The sequence below is a fragment of the Mugil cephalus genome, chromosome 12 (genome assembly GCF_022458985.1).
Source record: "Mugil cephalus isolate CIBA_MC_2020 chromosome 12, CIBA_Mcephalus_1.1, whole genome shotgun sequence".
NCBI lineage: Eukaryota > Metazoa > Chordata > Actinopteri > Mugiliformes > Mugilidae > Mugil > Mugil cephalus.
The window spans coordinates 17,868,330-17,884,137 of record NC_061781.1 but is presented as its reverse complement, the minus strand read 5'-3'; the positions used below and the strand labels follow the sequence as shown (position 1 = coordinate 17,884,137).

General features: G+C 41.7%; 2 protein-coding genes across 2 annotated transcripts; one reads left to right on the top strand and one right to left on the bottom strand.

Annotated features, from left to right (window-relative positions):
• Positions 1 to 890: 890 nt before the first annotated feature.
• Positions 891 to 4,054, bottom strand: otc (ornithine transcarbamylase). The gene is made up of 10 exons (XM_047601117.1): positions 3,833 to 4,054; positions 3,583 to 3,718; positions 3,200 to 3,281; positions 2,759 to 2,846; positions 2,448 to 2,601; positions 2,240 to 2,362; positions 2,108 to 2,161; positions 1,866 to 2,015; positions 1,273 to 1,410; positions 891 to 1,139 (listed from the first exon to the last, which is right to left on the bottom strand). The coding sequence occupies exons 1-10, from the start codon at positions 3,913 to 3,915 to the stop codon at positions 1,080 to 1,082; spliced, it is 1,068 nt and encodes a 355-aa protein (XP_047457073.1). The 5' UTR covers positions 3,916 to 4,054; the 3' UTR covers positions 891 to 1,079.
• Positions 4,055 to 4,103: 49 nt separating this feature from the next.
• rpgra (retinitis pigmentosa GTPase regulator a) lies at positions 4,104 to 15,299 on the top strand. The gene is made up of 15 exons (XM_047601114.1): positions 4,104 to 4,159; positions 4,282 to 4,360; positions 5,020 to 5,097; positions 5,350 to 5,475; positions 5,570 to 5,662; positions 6,050 to 6,112; positions 6,212 to 6,370; positions 6,459 to 6,608; positions 6,707 to 6,865; positions 7,425 to 7,580; positions 8,321 to 8,445; positions 8,565 to 8,771; positions 9,249 to 9,786; positions 9,907 to 9,980; positions 11,349 to 15,299. The coding sequence occupies exons 3-15, from the start codon at positions 5,067 to 5,069 to the stop codon at positions 14,895 to 14,897; spliced, it is 5,430 nt and encodes a 1,809-aa protein (XP_047457070.1). The 5' UTR covers positions 4,104 to 4,159; positions 4,282 to 4,360; positions 5,020 to 5,066; the 3' UTR covers positions 14,898 to 15,299.
• Positions 15,300 to 15,808: the final 509 nt, after the last annotated feature.

Sequence of the window (15,808 nt, the reverse complement as noted above, 5' to 3'; positions counted from 1 at the left end):
TGGACCAGACCACTGGACAGAACCACTGGTCTGGACCACTGGACTATTCGGCTGCACCATTGGACTGGACCATCTGACAGTTAAACTAGACCATTTGATTGGATCACCGGACCAGACCACTGGACAGGACCATTGGTCTGGACCACTGGACTTTACTGAATACTTCTGAAGTTCACAGAACACAAACTGATGTAAAGACACATTTATATCAGAATGACTTTATTTATCCCAGGGGGAAATTACTTTATCTCAATATCATTTTGACAGTATATGTTGAAGTATTTCAATCATTTACTTTACCTGGAGTAGTTCTACACGAATTTCTACAAGGAAAAATACTTTGATTAAACACGGAGATACTCCATACAGTACTGAAGCTGGGTTCTGGTCAAGTCAAGTAGCAGAAAGCTCCATATCGTTAGCTTAATAGCATAATTGCCTTTTTTGACTTAATGTTCCAATATCAATAAAATACCAATGTTCTTGCCAAAAATGGTACTTTTTCAAATATGTTTAAATATGAGTAAGGTTATATTATACTATTATTATACTTATACTATTAGACTAATGATATGCTGCCATTAGTAAAAACAAAAAATGAGAAATTAGAATTTGCTGCACAAAAAAAAATCCATTGGAGGCAACTGGACTTGCTTGAGTTTTCCCTATTTGATCCACAATGACCTGGATAATTTGCAATTACAGACATAATATATATACATGTAATTACTGAAAATGAAATGTAATTCAATTCAATCAGCGATGTCACTGAACCGTGTCATGTCATATTTTCATTGCTTGTCTTGTTATCACACAAGCACATCGGGCCAGGCCACTGGACACAGAGTGTAAACAGACTGACAATAGCATGGTGATAGCCTACAGACAAGTAAAAACCATGCAATAGTTTAATCAGAACTTGAATAAAACAAACAAACTTAATGTGGACTGCCTGTAGTGTTGTAGAAGTGCTAATCAGTTGGTAAAGATGTGACAGTGAACTCGACATCAGTGAAGCATGTTGTCAGATCTGTCATTCAATGCAACACATATGTATAATTCCAACTAAAGGCCTGAAGTTAAAACTTCATCATGGGGCTTTGTGGAACATAGTCGGTCAGAAGTGAAACCATCAGGCCCTGAAAGAGAAGACAGATGTGACAATTAGTAGACAGAATCAAACTGGGGGCAAAGATCAATTAGGGAAAATTAAATTAAACACGTTCCCGTCTAAAATGGCATGTTAAATAATGAGAGTTTAAGATTACTCACCATGATTGTCCATTTTCTGTTCTCAGCCTCAGGGAAGACGAGGGAGCGGGATGAGTAGAACACCTGGTCATCCACCTCCTCCATTTTACGGGGGAGACAGTGGAGGAAGGTCCAGTCTGGTTTGGCTACACTTCCTGTCTTTAACAGGGTAGCACAAAAAACAGTGGGTGGCAGACTTTTTTTGATGCAGTATTTTTAAAGACCAAAATAAACATTTTTTTTTTAAAGAATATCTCCCAGTCTATTCTGTGCACATAGTCTTGTGTTGTGTAAATCACTTAATGAAATCACATTTTAAGGGTTTTATTTAAACTTTCCATTTTAAGTCACATGCAAGTTAACAGTTAAAGCTTTGTTTAGAGGCAGAGACGTCGTAAGCGCGGAGCTGATTTACTTATTGTCGTACTGTGTGCACAGCTGCGAGAAACATTTGGGAAGAAGCAAGCAGCTGCCAAAGGCAACTGCTAATGTCTCCAAAAACCACTACTGTTGTTTTGATTTCCAGGCCAAACACTGAGTATAGAAACAAGAACTAATGCCTAGACTTTGCCTCTAAATAAAACGACAAAATAAAATAAAAAAATCTTATTTACCTGCATAGTAATCTGGTAACCTTGGAAATCTTTGAGCCTCTTTTTCTTCTGCTCTTCTTGTCCCATGCTGACCCAGGTGTCAGTCACCAAAACATTGCTGCCATGGGCGGCCTCCATTGGGTCAGAGGTCAGAATGAGCTGAGTCCCGTGCTGACACAAAAAGTAGCATGATTTATTAATAATAAGCCCAACATAAAATAAATATAAGAGATACGGATGGCCCCTAAAGGCGATCGCCTCACCTCTTTGGAGAGCCTTTCTGCCTCTTGAATGACACTCTTTTCTGGCTCATACCCCTGAGAATAAAGAATGAGTTTCATCTTAGGCTGACAACACGCACAGAAGTCTGCGCCTGAAACTATGAACGTACGAACCTTTGGTGTAGCAATCTTAAGATGAACTCCGAGTTTGGCTGCAGTCATCATGAAGGAGTGGAGGATGTTGTTCCCATCACCGATCCAGCTCACTGTCAGTCCACTAAGGGATCCATAGTGCTCCTAGAGGAGAGTGATAGTTATTTAGAAGCCACCAATGCCCTTACGTGCTGGAGGAAAACTGCAGTTTACGGAGGTGTAAAAGTACCTGTAAGGTGAGGAAGTCGGCCATGATCTGGATCGGGTGATACAGATCGGACAGGCCGTTAATTATGGGGATGGAAGCCTCTTTATCCAGCTCCTCCAGCGTCGAGTGGCTGTACACTCGAGCCAAGACGATGTCGCAGAGTCCCGAAAGAACCCTGTGGCGAAAATTTAGAGATCACAATTCTTAGAAAAGTTCTAAAAACTTATGAAAAGTTCCCTGGTAGAGAGGAGGAGAATTATGTAAAAAAAAAAAAAAAAAAGAAGCTTCAATTTCAAAGGAAAAATAAGTGAAGTCCTAATTATAATACTGACCTAGCTGTGTCCGTGGAACTCTCATTCACTCCCAGGTGGATGTCCTGCGAGGTAAGGAAACACGGGTGTCCGCCCAACAAAGCAAAACCTGAAATAATAATATTAAGGCAATTTTACTTTCCCTGAAAGCCAACTAGCACTTGCAAATAAATAAATAAATAAATAAAAGCATTGATGGGGAAGTGCAGGTGAAAAGAGGAGTGGAAATAGCTGTTCAGAGTGTTCTGTCCTGAAAGTGTCTTTCTCAGCAGTTCTTTTGTATCCAAACTAACAATGGTGGAGATAAACAGTATCGGCTGTTACTGCTAACAGTGCATGGATCCATTGAATGAAGAATCTGAACATCTCATTCATGCAAACCTGACCATGAAAACTGCCTGAATTATTATTATTGTTATCGGCACTGTGCATGCTTGGATTAAAATAAAATAAATCATACACCTGTTTCTGTGGACATTCTTGTCCTGGTGCTCCTCTTCTCAAATATCATCGCAATCGACTTTCCTTTAAGAAGAGGCAAATCCTGAAACAGAAAAGACATTTATTTAGCCCCTTGAAATGATCCAAAAAAAAAAAAAAAAAGACAGCAAACTAATTTTTAATCCTCCTGTTATCTTTCATCATTCAAAAAACAACAGAGGGAAGGCCAACTCACTGGTAGCAAGGGGTTATTTATGTAGTCAACAAATAAACAAAGTGTCTGACACAAAAACTTGGTCAACAAGTTTATGTAAATCATTTTGTGGAGGGTAAATTTTGTTAGTAATATTGGAGGACAACAGGAGGGTTAAAAATGGTTGCCATGTGAATTTAAAGTCAGAGACCTGTTTTTCATGTTTGATCCTGTGCTTGAGGTCTCCTGACACCCACAACAGCCTCTTGATTTCATCCGAGCTAAAATCTTTAAGTGTGAGGCAGCTGCGGCCTTTTAAATTCACGGAACCGAGGGAAGCTGCTGAGCTATGGGGCAAGAAGTGAGAAATTAATGCGTAATGCACGTAATATACTGCAGGGAAAAAAACAAAAAAAACACTTGTGGTTCAATGCTAAATAAAGTTGTTAGGAGTTTCTTACCTAAACCCTCGTGCAGGCCAGTCGTGGAAAAATTTCAAACATTTGAAAGCGGGGCTGTTTCTGGATAAAAGCCTCAAAGACATTGTAAACTCCACGGAGAGACGAGCGTGAGCAATATTCGTCAACTATTTCATCAGAAAGAAGCGACTTTGAATCACAGCCTTCCCACAAAACACATGGAGCCACAGCAGCTACGATCCAACCAACCAACACGTGGACCGAGTTGGGGGCGGGGCCCGAGCTTCCTTTACTGTGATTGGACAGTCAGTAGTATCCAATCAGGAAGTAGACTAGTATCCTATCACATGAGACCACCCGCTACATAAGGTACACTAGAGAAAAAGAATATTGTAATAAAATACCCGGCTTTATAAAGGTTAAAGTATTTGGGAATTATGTGAAATAACTAAAAGTTGTTGTGGATCCCATTGTGTTTTAATTTTTTCCAGGTGTCAAGAGAGTTCACTGACAGCAACATCAGAGTCCGTTAGCACAGGTGCTATTGATGGTGAATTAACTTTTGGCCAGGTGTGTATTTTGCATGTATTTATTCGTATATTTATTCATACCCTGCTAGTGACATAGATTGTAGAAAATAGTATTTTCAACAGACAAATGTTAAATACACAACAACATCCAGGGAAAACAGAAATAAACACTTTATGACACTTTTTATACTGGCTTGAAATTAGGAAATTTATACTTGCTGGACAAATTGAACAGTTTTTGTTCCAATAGTGTCACAACAGCGCACAATTCAAGGTCAGAACTGTTCATGTCAGTACTGGATGAGGGGAAGTGGTGCAAACTACGACCTGCTTAAAGTTTCTACATCACATCTCTCTGCTATAGTTTTGTTCACATTTCATGGTGAAGCATTTTATTATTATTATTATTATTATTATTGCACAGCTACAGTTTGTTAGATTGTTGCTGGAAGACTAAAATTAACATAAAATTCAGATTCTGAAATTAGCATTGATGCGTTTGAAATATTTAACTTAAACAATACTTCCATTTATATTCATTTTTTTTTTAAGGGAATTCTGCTCTGCTCACCAAATACTTTCTACATCAGTATTTCTCACCTACTGTAGCTGTAATTAGCGGTGGATCCTTCTGTGGGCCACACTAGGACAGTCAGACAGCTTAGCTAACTCCTGAGCTTTCCTTTATCCACCTGACAGTCGGCACGGAGCTGCACAGCAGACATGAGGGAGGGATAACGGTGGAGATGACAGGGCAGACAGACCAGGAAGAACCCGGTGAGAGTTTTTCTTATACCATTAGGCAGAATATAGATTTGTATGAATACTTATTTGTACACTATACTACCTACCTGCTCTTTCTTCTGCTAGTTTCCACATACGTGCAAAGCAAACCTGTTGCTATTTCTGTCACGCTGCCGCTACTTTAAATACTTGACAGCAGGCTGAGTTGGGATTTAGTTCAGTGTTTACTCCTGCATAGTGCATTTTCTAACAAGGATGACTTAAGCTGTGTCCACTTGTCAATAGAAACGGGAGCGATCTTCACATTTGGAAAGAGCAGTTTTGCTGATAATGTGCCAAGCAAATTCTGGCTGAAGAATGACCACGCGGTGCACATGTCCTGTGGAGGACAGCACAGTGCCGTCGTCACAGGTAACCACACTATACGCACGTGTTAATAATGTAAGCGTGCTCTGTATCTAGCAGCTTTCTACATCTGAAGTAATCTTTAATTTCTCTCCTGCAGGAAATGGGCGGTTGCTCGTGTTTGGTGATAATACTTGTGGCCAGCTGGGACTGGGATTAAAACCTGCTGCCAGTAAACCTGCCTCTGTGAAAGGTCTGTTATTGTAAACTATATAATCATTATCTTCATTACTAATTAAAATGATAGTTGATTTATGTATGATTATTCAATCATTTAGTTTATAAAAATGTCAGCACAAATCCATATCAGTGTATAAGGATTAAATCATGTAATCTTAAAATCTCTTTGGGACTACGGCTATAAATTAGCATTTGTGCTAAATCCATCGCATGTACACTGATGACTAACGCATCAATGTTGATTAATGTGCATTGTCCCAATTCAATAAACTAATTATATATATATAAAAAAATGGAAGATGAAACCAACTTGACAAAGTGATCACGATAAACATTTAACTGGCTAAGTCTCCTGATTTGTGTTACTTTTAGTAGCAGTAATCACAAACCTCTTTTTCAGCCTTGAAGTCTGAGAGGGTACACCTTGCAGCTTGTGGGAAAGATCACACAATTGTCTCCACACGTAAGACATTAAACACATAACACTAGAAGTTAGTGGGATAGAAATGTTCACGAGTAAAGAATTATAAACTCCAAGAACTCCGGTTCTGTGTATTTTCAGGTCGGGGCGATGTGTATAGTGCTGGTAGTAACCATGAGGGGCAGCTGGGACTGGGTCACTACAGCAACACTACGTCCTTTCAGCTTCTGCATCCTTTCTGCGACTGGGCACCGATTAAAATGCTTTCTGCAGGACTCAACACCTCAGCTGCCTTAACGGGTCGGTGATGTAATACATTGTTATGCTAAGCCAAACAGCGCGCATGTGTGCGATGTATGACTTTCTGCACTCCTGCTTGTGTTGGCAGAGGATGGGAGGCTGTTCATGTGGGGAGACAACTCCGAGGGCCAGATTGGTTTAGGGGACGAGGGATTTGCAGCAGATCCCCGAGAGGTGAGAATCGGAGAAGCGGTGACGTGGGTCTCTTGCGGGTACCACCACTCAGCTTTTGTCACAGGTACTTCACAGCCCGCACTCGTTTGTTATTTTTTTTTTTTCGAGTAACATGTTTTTGTAATTCATTGTGCTGTAAATATAATGTTGATTTCGCCCCAGTGCACGGCGATCTCTTCACGTTTGGTAAGAGTGCAAACGGACGGCTGGGCCTCCAGGCGGAGCAGCTGGCCAATCACAGAGTCCCTCAACGAGTGCAAGGCATCCTGGGTCGTGTCACACAGGTGTGCTGTGGAGGAGAGCACACTGTGGCACTCACAGGTAAAATAACAGCAGAAACAAAGAGCAGAATCCCACTTGTTCCTCAAAGAGCCATTCTAAACTTTTTTGCATACTTGAACATGTATATATTGTAATTAATATTTCATAAAATACTTGATCTGCTAGACTACTGGTGATAGAAGAAGTATTTAAATACATCACTTAAGCAAAATTATTGTTACAGTGGGAAAATGCAACATTACACTGAGTAGCAATCCTCCATTTATAGTAATAAATAAATAGCTATTAAATGAAAAATGCAGAATGGCATTTTTATTACAGCTGAATTATCTTTTTATTGTGAACATATCGATTTCCTTAAATAAATCTGTCAGTCTCATAAAATAATTTCCACCCTCATTCAAAAAGTGATTGTTGCTCGGGGGTAATGAATAAGTTAATTGCCATTTATATTTTAGAAATAAATATGTTGTCTTTGTCAAACATAGTATGAGAATAAAGAAGCAGAGCATTAAAATACTTAACGCAACTACATCAACATTGTTCTAGTAGTTGAGTGAATGAACTATTAACTACAGCCGCTCTTCTTGTTTTCCAGAGGAGAACGTGTACACGTTCGGCCGGGGTCAGTACGGTCAGCTGGGCCATGGAACATTTGTCTTTGAGCTTCATTTGCCAAAACCACTGGAGCACTTTTGTGACAGCGGCATCAGACACATCTCCTGTGGAGAGAACCACACGGCTGTCACCACAAGTAAACTACCTTTGAAGATCACTCTATTCGTTGTGACTTTAAAAAGGATGTAACTTGTCCACACATGTTTCGTGTCTGGTCTACACTCACTGGACAAATTGTGAAGAATTACAAACGAATTCTCTGAGTCTTGTGTGGTCTTCAGATGTTTTCTTTTAGTTGAAAACCCAGTAATGTTTAATTTCCAATTATATAAAACTGTACATATAATTAACCTTTAGTTGTGCAGCAATAATTATTCATTCCAAGGTTTTATTGCTCATACTGTTTGTTCAGTAAATGACACACTGGCTCTGTGAAAATAATTAAGGAGAAATATGAATATATTTTGGCCTTATATGTTGGTGCATTTTTCCATTTTTAAAGATGGAATTGGCCAAGTTTAAATATCTTCAGCAATTCTTTAATACACACGATTAAGATTAAGTAAACATTTATTTGTCCCAGCAAACAAAAGCAGCAGCTAAAATATCAAGAGTAAAAAGTGCATATATAAAAGATAATAATGAAATTATTAAAAAATACAAGTACTGGCACATATACAAAAAGTACAATGGACTATACAGGGGTTTGAATTGCACAGATTTTGCACAGAAGGACCAGGTGTAACTGGGTTGTTAAACCTTAAAGTGTAATAATACTGCACATATTAAGAGTGTTTGTTGTGGAGACCTTCTGAATCTTTCCTTCACACAGCGTGGATGAAATTAAGCAGTTGTAGTTGTCCTCCTCCTCCACAGGCAGTGGGCAGCTGTATACGTTTGGTGACAGTCGTCATGGAAAACTGGGTTTAGGAGAGGAGAACTTCATCAACCAGTTCAGCCCGATGCCCTGCACTCGTTTCCACCAGTACAATGTTCACGCAGTAAGTAAATCCAGATTATGTAATGTCAGCAGTGGCTGGAGTTTTAATCTCTGAATGTGTAAGATTTAAAAATAAGTAAACTCAGTAATACATGTATTCCTGTTTCCGCTAATGTTTAGGTGTCCTGTGGTGGAAACCACACGTTGGTCCTAGCTGCACCCAGAGCTCCAGACAACCAGGAAGTGACACCAGAGAAGGATGTCAAAAATAAAGGAAACCTTGTTGGGTCAAGTTATATAGAAATTGCCTTTCAAGACACATTTATTGATCAAACTCGGGTTGTCCCACTGTCAGCTCTGTTTGCTCGGGCCCGTCACAGAGAAAAGGTGAGTACATATTCATATACTTTCAAAACTTTCAACCATGGTTGAACGTCATAAAAGAATATATATATATAAAGCTTTTTTTTTATTAAAATATGATTTAGAAAATACTATTTCCCCCTTAGACAGCACACAGTTTGTCAGTAGAGCTAGATATTCAGAATTAATTAACTGAATAACTTGGTGAATAATGCTGTGAAACACTGAAAAAAATTCTGGGCCATATAGCCCCCTGACACTTTGACCCACATAACTATGAATCTATTTATGTGGTCATGTACTAAAATTGCATTTCATGTGGTTTTAGGTCTTAAAAATTCAGAAATGCACCTTGCAGAAATGTTTCTCATCTTGTACTCAGTGTCTCACTCCAGCAGGAAGCAGTGTTGCACCAAACTGCAGCTCTGTTGTAGTGCCACCAAGTAACTGGTTGAGGGAGCTCCATTCATACATTTCAAATCCCGGCTCTTGTTTTTCCAGGAGAGTCCTGTGGAGCTGTTTGGGGGGATGTTTCAGAACCTCCCACGCCTTAACTCCGGCTTCCTCAACACATCTTGGCAAACCTCCAGAAATATCCTACCTCCAAAAACGCCTCCAAAGGACATCACTACCCCTTCATCATCCCCCAAACCACAATCGGAAGCAGCAGCGAGCCCACTTCTCTCCCCCAGATCTCGCTCTGTATCCCCTAAGAGTTCAGTGTTATCCTCTCAGCCATCAAGCCCACGTTCTCAATCATCCTATGCTCGTAAAAATAAAGGCTCCTACGCTGCTGCTTCCTCCAACTCTCGGCCCAAACAGTTATCTTCTGCCTTATTGTCACCTAAAGCTACAGCTAAATCTAACCTCAATATCCCCGTGTCTACTAAGAAGAGGGCGTTAATCGCTAGAAAGGCCTCAAGTGACAAACTGTCATCTCCTTTACAACCTAAAGAGCCCTGCAGCCCGAGCAGACCCCCCACTCGCCTCTCCAATAAAAACCCCAGGGAGGAAGAGCATCCTGCCTCACCGCAAACAGGTACTTTAAACCTATTATTTTACACGTGACTGCAGAGTCTGCCAGCATTTATTTAATCTATGAAAATATGGAGACACTGCAGCAAACAGCTGTTTAATCAAGTCTTGTTTATTCTTCCAGAGAGTGAAACCATTAAGACACAAACAGTCGCTGCAGGCGTGGAAGAGGAAGGAGTCGACCGGTCACCATATACGGTCAGAGATGTGTGTGTTTTTTTCTTTTTAATGGCCCCTTTGAGTTTGATCGTTCACAGAGCAATGGACACAGAGTCAGCTCAATGCTGTTTTCTTCTTCAGGCTCCTTCTGTCTTCTCTAGATTACATGCACTCCAGGGCAGGAAGCAGCAATGCTGAACACTCACTAACTTTTCCAGGAAATGTGCATGCCTCAGCATACATACTCTACGTGTGTGCATGTGTGTGTGTGTGTGTACGCGTCTGCGTCTGCAAGCACACGTGTGTAAGGAGAGATTTTCCACTTACTATAACACTGAGGTGAAATTCAATTTGTTGCTTCGGTCTCTCACGTTTCTACATTCATTTCCTTTTTTTTTCCAAGAATGTCTGTAATGGATCTCCTCCAGGCTGATTTAGATATTTGGATATCTTCTGCCAATACACAAATGTGTTCTGGCTCTTAGATACACAAACACACACACAAACACACACACACACACACACACACACAGCTCTTTGGAAGATTTGGCAGGAATCTTGCCACATCTCATCAGTGTTTCCACAGCCAGTGATGAAGCAAGCTGTAAAGAAGTCTCCTACGTTGTAGAGTGCGACGGGTTACGGCAACATGTGGTGCGCAGTAACCCCTTCCTGTCCTAGCTGTAGTGTTAAGCATGTTTCTGGAACGCACAATATGTGCAATGTTCACACGTGTGGGCTTCAAGTGTGAAGAGAGACTCATGCAAGAGAGGATAACTATGGAGATGTACAATATTGATATATATATTCTTTTTAGAAAAAAAATCAATTCGGTGCATCTTAGAGTCTGTTTACTGTTGAGTCACTGAAACCTGCTTTTTAACGGCGTATGGTGCCTGAATGGGTGGCGCATGGTTAAATAGCACCTCACTGACCCCCCAATTAACCACCATCTGACTCACTGTCTTTTCTCCATTATCACAGTGGTTCTCTTTACCTACCACCCACATCTGTACTTTGATAAGATTGTACTGCAGACGTGTCGATGACGGATTCGTTACGTGGGCCCGTCATGCCATATGTCTTACGATATTTTTGGTATTACCATTAAAACCTACACCTACTGCATCATTTACGTACTGCATGTGATGAGTAAATGTCAAAGCGTGCCTCACATGTGACGCTGACATCCTAAATATAAACCTACGTCTCTAGATAAATCAAACACGCAGGTAAGCTTAAATCATCGTAACGCACATACATCACAGAATACCCTAATTACACACAGTCATGTTGTTTAGAACTCTTTGCTAAGTACAACTTTCCTTTTTATAAGATGTGTTACGCAGCTTATGACCTTTTTGCATGTTTTTTTTTCTTAATAAATCCTTCTGTGATTTATTACAGGGAAAGAAAAGGGGCAGAGATCTTAGGCAAATTGCAAAGGAGGCAGAGGCAGAACAGCTCCAGGCCAAAGGGAAAACAGACCACAACTCTCTGAAGGCCCTACCCACAGAGCTTCTGAAAGGCTCCAGTCCCTTAAAGAAGGAAATGTCTCCACGGAAGAGTACAGACAAAAGCCGCAAAGTCTCATCTAAAGGCAAAGAGAACATTACGGTGGAGTCTGACAAAATCAAAGCTCCACAAGACAGAGAGGCTCAAAAGAAGAGCTCCCATTTTAAAATGCCTGTGCAGGGGAAGGGCAAACCATCTGAACATAGTCCAAAAACACAACAGTCTGTTCGAAGGACGCTGACTGAAGCAAAACAAAGCAAAAAAAATAATTTGAAAAAAAGTAATATAAACGCCAGTTCTTCTGAGAAAGACGTGATCAGATCTCTGACAAGGGAGAAAATAAAATCACCAGCTTTAGACAAGACATCTCCCAGTATTAAGGTCACTAAAGGAAATGAAACGCCCAGTTCAATATCCACAGAAAGCGCTGCAAAGGAAGATGTAGAAAACCAGCTTACAAGCACTGACGTAAAACCTGAGACGCAGCGTGTCACATCGACTCAAATAACAGATCTGCGCCCGGTTAAATCTGCTCCAGGAAAAGGTCAGAGTACAGCAGTGGATATAAAATCACCGCCAGCGAAAAGAGACATCAGACACGTCAAAACAGCCTGCGAAACTAAGAAACCTACAAGTGTGAAATCCACACCTGTGAAAGTTAAAGGAAAAGCACGAGAGCTCAAATCCGCACCTGTCAAAGATCAAGGTAAAAGTGGAGAAAACACTCGCGTTAAAAGTAAAAGCAAAGAGAAAGACGAGGGAAATGAGTTGAACTTTGCCAAGAACGCGTCTGAAAAAACAAAGATTAGAACTGTAGGTGAGCAGAAGTTAAATGAAGTAAAGGTCAAGGAGAAGACAAAGGGAGCTGAAAATGAAGAGAGGGGGAAAACTCAAGCGAGAGGAAAGGAGATCAAAGTTAAAGACGCAGGTGACGTTGACTACGTGGATAATACGACGGCCGAGCCGGTGAGTAAGGAGACTAAAGCTTCCAGACTTTTGTCATCACAGCGGGATACACCTATTGAAGCGATACATAAGCCCATTTCCTCTCAAAGCCCCGAGAGAACTGAGGTAGTTTCTATCAGCGGTGCCAAATCCCCGCAAGGCCCTGAACCTGCTGGAACGGATTCTGACGCAGCCAGAGAGAATACGGAGAGCCTGACTGAGGAAAAACCAAGGTGGGGGGAAATTCTCAGTAATGCGTCATCTCTTCTTCCTGCGGTTGGGATAGCAGGTGCAGCTATCGGGGCCCTTAGTGAGGCAGTGTCAGGATTCCAGTCTGACAGTGACAAATCTACCTCCACAACACCTAAAACACCAAAACTGTTCACCAAGCAGAGAGCGATTACGCAGCCTTCCCTCTCCTCCGCGTTGATTCATTTTTCTTCAACGGAGGCATCAGAGGAAATGGAAGGCAGCACGGAGACACACGATAAGGAGGGTGCAGACAAAGAAGAGGAAGGTGATCATACCACATATGATCCATCAGAGCAGGAGGCCACCAGGAGTGTCCTGTCTGAGCGGACCACCAGTGGAGACGTTTCCCAACGACAAGGTGAGGAAGAGGATGAAGGGGAGGACACGTCTAAGGTGGAGGAAACAGAAGACGAGGAGGAAGAGAGTGGAAGCGGTGTGGAAGACAAAGACGAGGAGGAGGAAGGTGGCAGTAGTAGCGATGATGATGATGAAGAGAGTAGTAGTTCTGGAGAGGATGAGTCCGTGGAAGAAGAGGGTGAGGAGAAAACGAGCTTGAGCAGCGAGGACGAGGACGAAGGCAGCGAAGCTACAAAGACTGAAGGGGAGGAAGAAGAGGAAGAGGCGAGCAGTAAGGAAACAAGTGATGGAGGGAGTGAGACAGGAGGGGAGGAAGAAGGTGAAAGTGATGAGTCTAGCGAAGTAGAAAGTAAAGGAGAGGAAGAGGAGAGTGAAAGTGAAGAGTCTAGTGAAGGAGAAAATAAAGGAGAGGAAGAGGAGAGTGAAAGTGAAGAGTCTAGTGAAGGAGAAAGTAAAGGAGAGGAGGAGGAAAGTGAAAGTGATGAGTCTAGTGAAGGAGAAAGTAAAGGAGAGGAGGAAGAAAGTGAAAGTGATGAGTCTAGTGAAGGAGAAAGCAAAGGAGAGGAGGAAAGTGAAAGTGAAGAGTCTAGCGAAGGAGAAAGTAAAGAAGACGAAGAGGAAAGTGAAGAGTCCAGCGAAGGAGAAAGTAAAGGAGAGGAGGAGGAAAGTGAAAGTGAAGAGTCTAGTGAAGGAGAAAGTAAAGGAGAGGAAGAGGAAAATGAAGAGTCTAGTGAAGGAGAAAGTAAAGAGGAGGAGGAGGAGAGCGGGGTGACTGAGGATGAAGAAGAGAAAAGTAGTGATGAATCCGAGAGTGCTGACAGCAGGAGTGAAGAGGAGGAGGAGGAGGAGGACAACGAGGAGAGTGACACTGAAGAAACTGCTAAAAGTGAAGAGGAGGAGGAGGAAGAGTCTGAATCTGAGGAGGAAAAAGACTCCACCAAGAACGAGGATGAGGAAGAAGATGAAGAGACAGAAGAGAATGAAGAAGAGGAAGATGGTGATGAGGAAGAAGAAGAAGAAGAGGAAAAAAGTGTCAAGGAAGAGGATGATGAGGTGTCTGGAGAGGATGAGGGTGAGGAGGAAGAGGAAGAGGAAGATGAGGTGTCTGTAGAGGAAGAGGGTACAGGTGGTGAGGAAGAAGGAGATGAGGAAGAGGAGGAAGAAGAGGGTGAAGAGGAAGACAGTGACGGTGAGGAGGAGAAAGACTACATGGAGGTGACTGAGAAGTCAATGCAGAGTGAGGAGGAGGAGGAGGAGGAAGAAAGTGAGGAAGAGAAAGAAGAAGATACAAAGATTAAACAGAAAACAGAGACAAGACTGAAGAATCAGAGAGAAGAAAGAAAATGGGAAGAGTCTAAAACCAACAAAGGTAATGAAGACGAAGAGGAAGAAGAAGAGGGAGATGAAGAGGAAGAAGATAGTAAGGAAAAGGGAAAGGAGAGTGAGGAAGAGGGGGAGGAGGGAGAAGGAGAAGAGGAGGAAGAAGAAGGCGAGGAAGAAGAGACAGATGAAGATACAAAGTCCAAAGAGAAAACAGAGACAAGACTAAAGAATCAGACAGAAGAAAGAAAACAGGAGGAAGAGGAGGAGGAGGAAGAAGGAGAGGAGGAAGATAAAGAGGGACAGGATGAGGAGGAGGAAGGTGAGGAAGAGGAAGAAGAGGAGGAGGAAGAAGGTGAGGAAGAGGAAGAAGAGGAGGAGGAGGAAGAAAAAGCAAAATCAACAAAAGCTAAAAAAGTCGGCAAACAGAAGTTGCCCCTTAAAGCTGCTCTGTCAGACAAAAAACAACAGAAAGAAGTGCCCAAGCCAGCACCGAGAACAAAGCAGAAACAAGATGGATCTGAGTTCTGGGACGACGTGCTGCCTCAGTACCTGGACCTGCAGTGATGTAACCACACACAAACAAACCTGCTGCCTGTGAGTCACACTCTGCTAAACGTTTGAAAGCATCAATCCGGTGTTGTTCCCTATTTGTGCTTCCTGTCGGTGGATTTGAAAACACACACACAAATGTTTTTTTCAGTTCTCTGCACATGTATATACTTATTTGAGCTTGAACACACCACAAAGACTAAACTGGCCCCTATGTTCTGCGGGAGAGGACATAACTCTCCACACCAGCAGGGGCAGTAGTCTGTAATCATCATACAAACTGTCTTACAGAGCTGGCCTCTTCCTGAATCATACGGATCAATTCATTCATTCAAAATGATCAAGATCAAGTTGTGAAAATATTTGTCTATTTGAATGTGCAAATGAGAAGAAATAAAACGACGTGTTCCCTCTTAATTGTGACGTTCTTTTCTTTGTTACCTCCACGCATCAGTTTCTTCTGTGCTTCACTAGTTTTGCTACGCTCAATAGCTAATCAAATAGATCTCTCTTACCGACAAACTTTTTTTTTGGCGATTCATGCTGAAAATGACCTACGATTTGGTGTGTCACGGTTAGTGTTGCCATAGTTACCCTGAAATTGTAATCCGATTACGGATGTTTTTTGTTTTTTTAAGGTAGACAGGACTTTGTCGCCAGCACAGAGTGTACAGCGAAGCTTAATATTGTTGTCTTTAGCTAACACAGACTCAAAACAGTGACAGCATTTCCAGATATAAAACGTGCATCTCTCTCCTCCCTCCATTTTTGTTTACCTTTGTGTCGCTGCGTGGTATTACACGTGAGTTGCCCTCGTGCTGAAAACGTGAGTTGTCGCGTGACGTCACTCCCAAAGACGCAAGAAGAAAGCAAAATATATTAATATTTTTTGGGGAAATGGTAACGCACAGTGACTTGGATAAATA

What these genes read in the sequence shown, in the direction of transcription:
- otc (XM_047601117.1), bottom strand. Translation starts at nt 3,915, where the DNA reads ATGTCTTTGAGGCTTTTATCCAGAAACAGCCCCGCTTTCAAATGTTTG. An exon ending in TGGCCTGCACGAGGGTTTAG is followed by an intron (nt 3,719 to 3,832) that starts GTAAGAAACTCC and finishes CTTGCCCCATAG; the next exon opens with CTCAGCAGCTTCCCTCGGTT. An exon ending in TTAAGATTGCTACACCAAAG is followed by an intron (nt 2,162 to 2,239) that starts GTTCGTACGTTC and finishes CTTTATTCTCAG; the next exon opens with GGGTATGAGCCAGAAAAGAG.
- rpgra (XM_047601114.1), top strand. Translation starts at nt 5,067, where the DNA reads ATGACAGGGCAGACAGACCAGGAAGAACCCG. An exon ending in GACAGACCAGGAAGAACCCG is followed by an intron (nt 5,098 to 5,349) that starts GTGAGAGTTTTT and finishes ACTTGTCAATAG; the next exon opens with AAACGGGAGCGATCTTCACA. An exon ending in GCACAGTGCCGTCGTCACAG is followed by an intron (nt 5,476 to 5,569) that starts GTAACCACACTA and finishes TCTCTCCTGCAG; the next exon opens with GAAATGGGCGGTTGCTCGTG.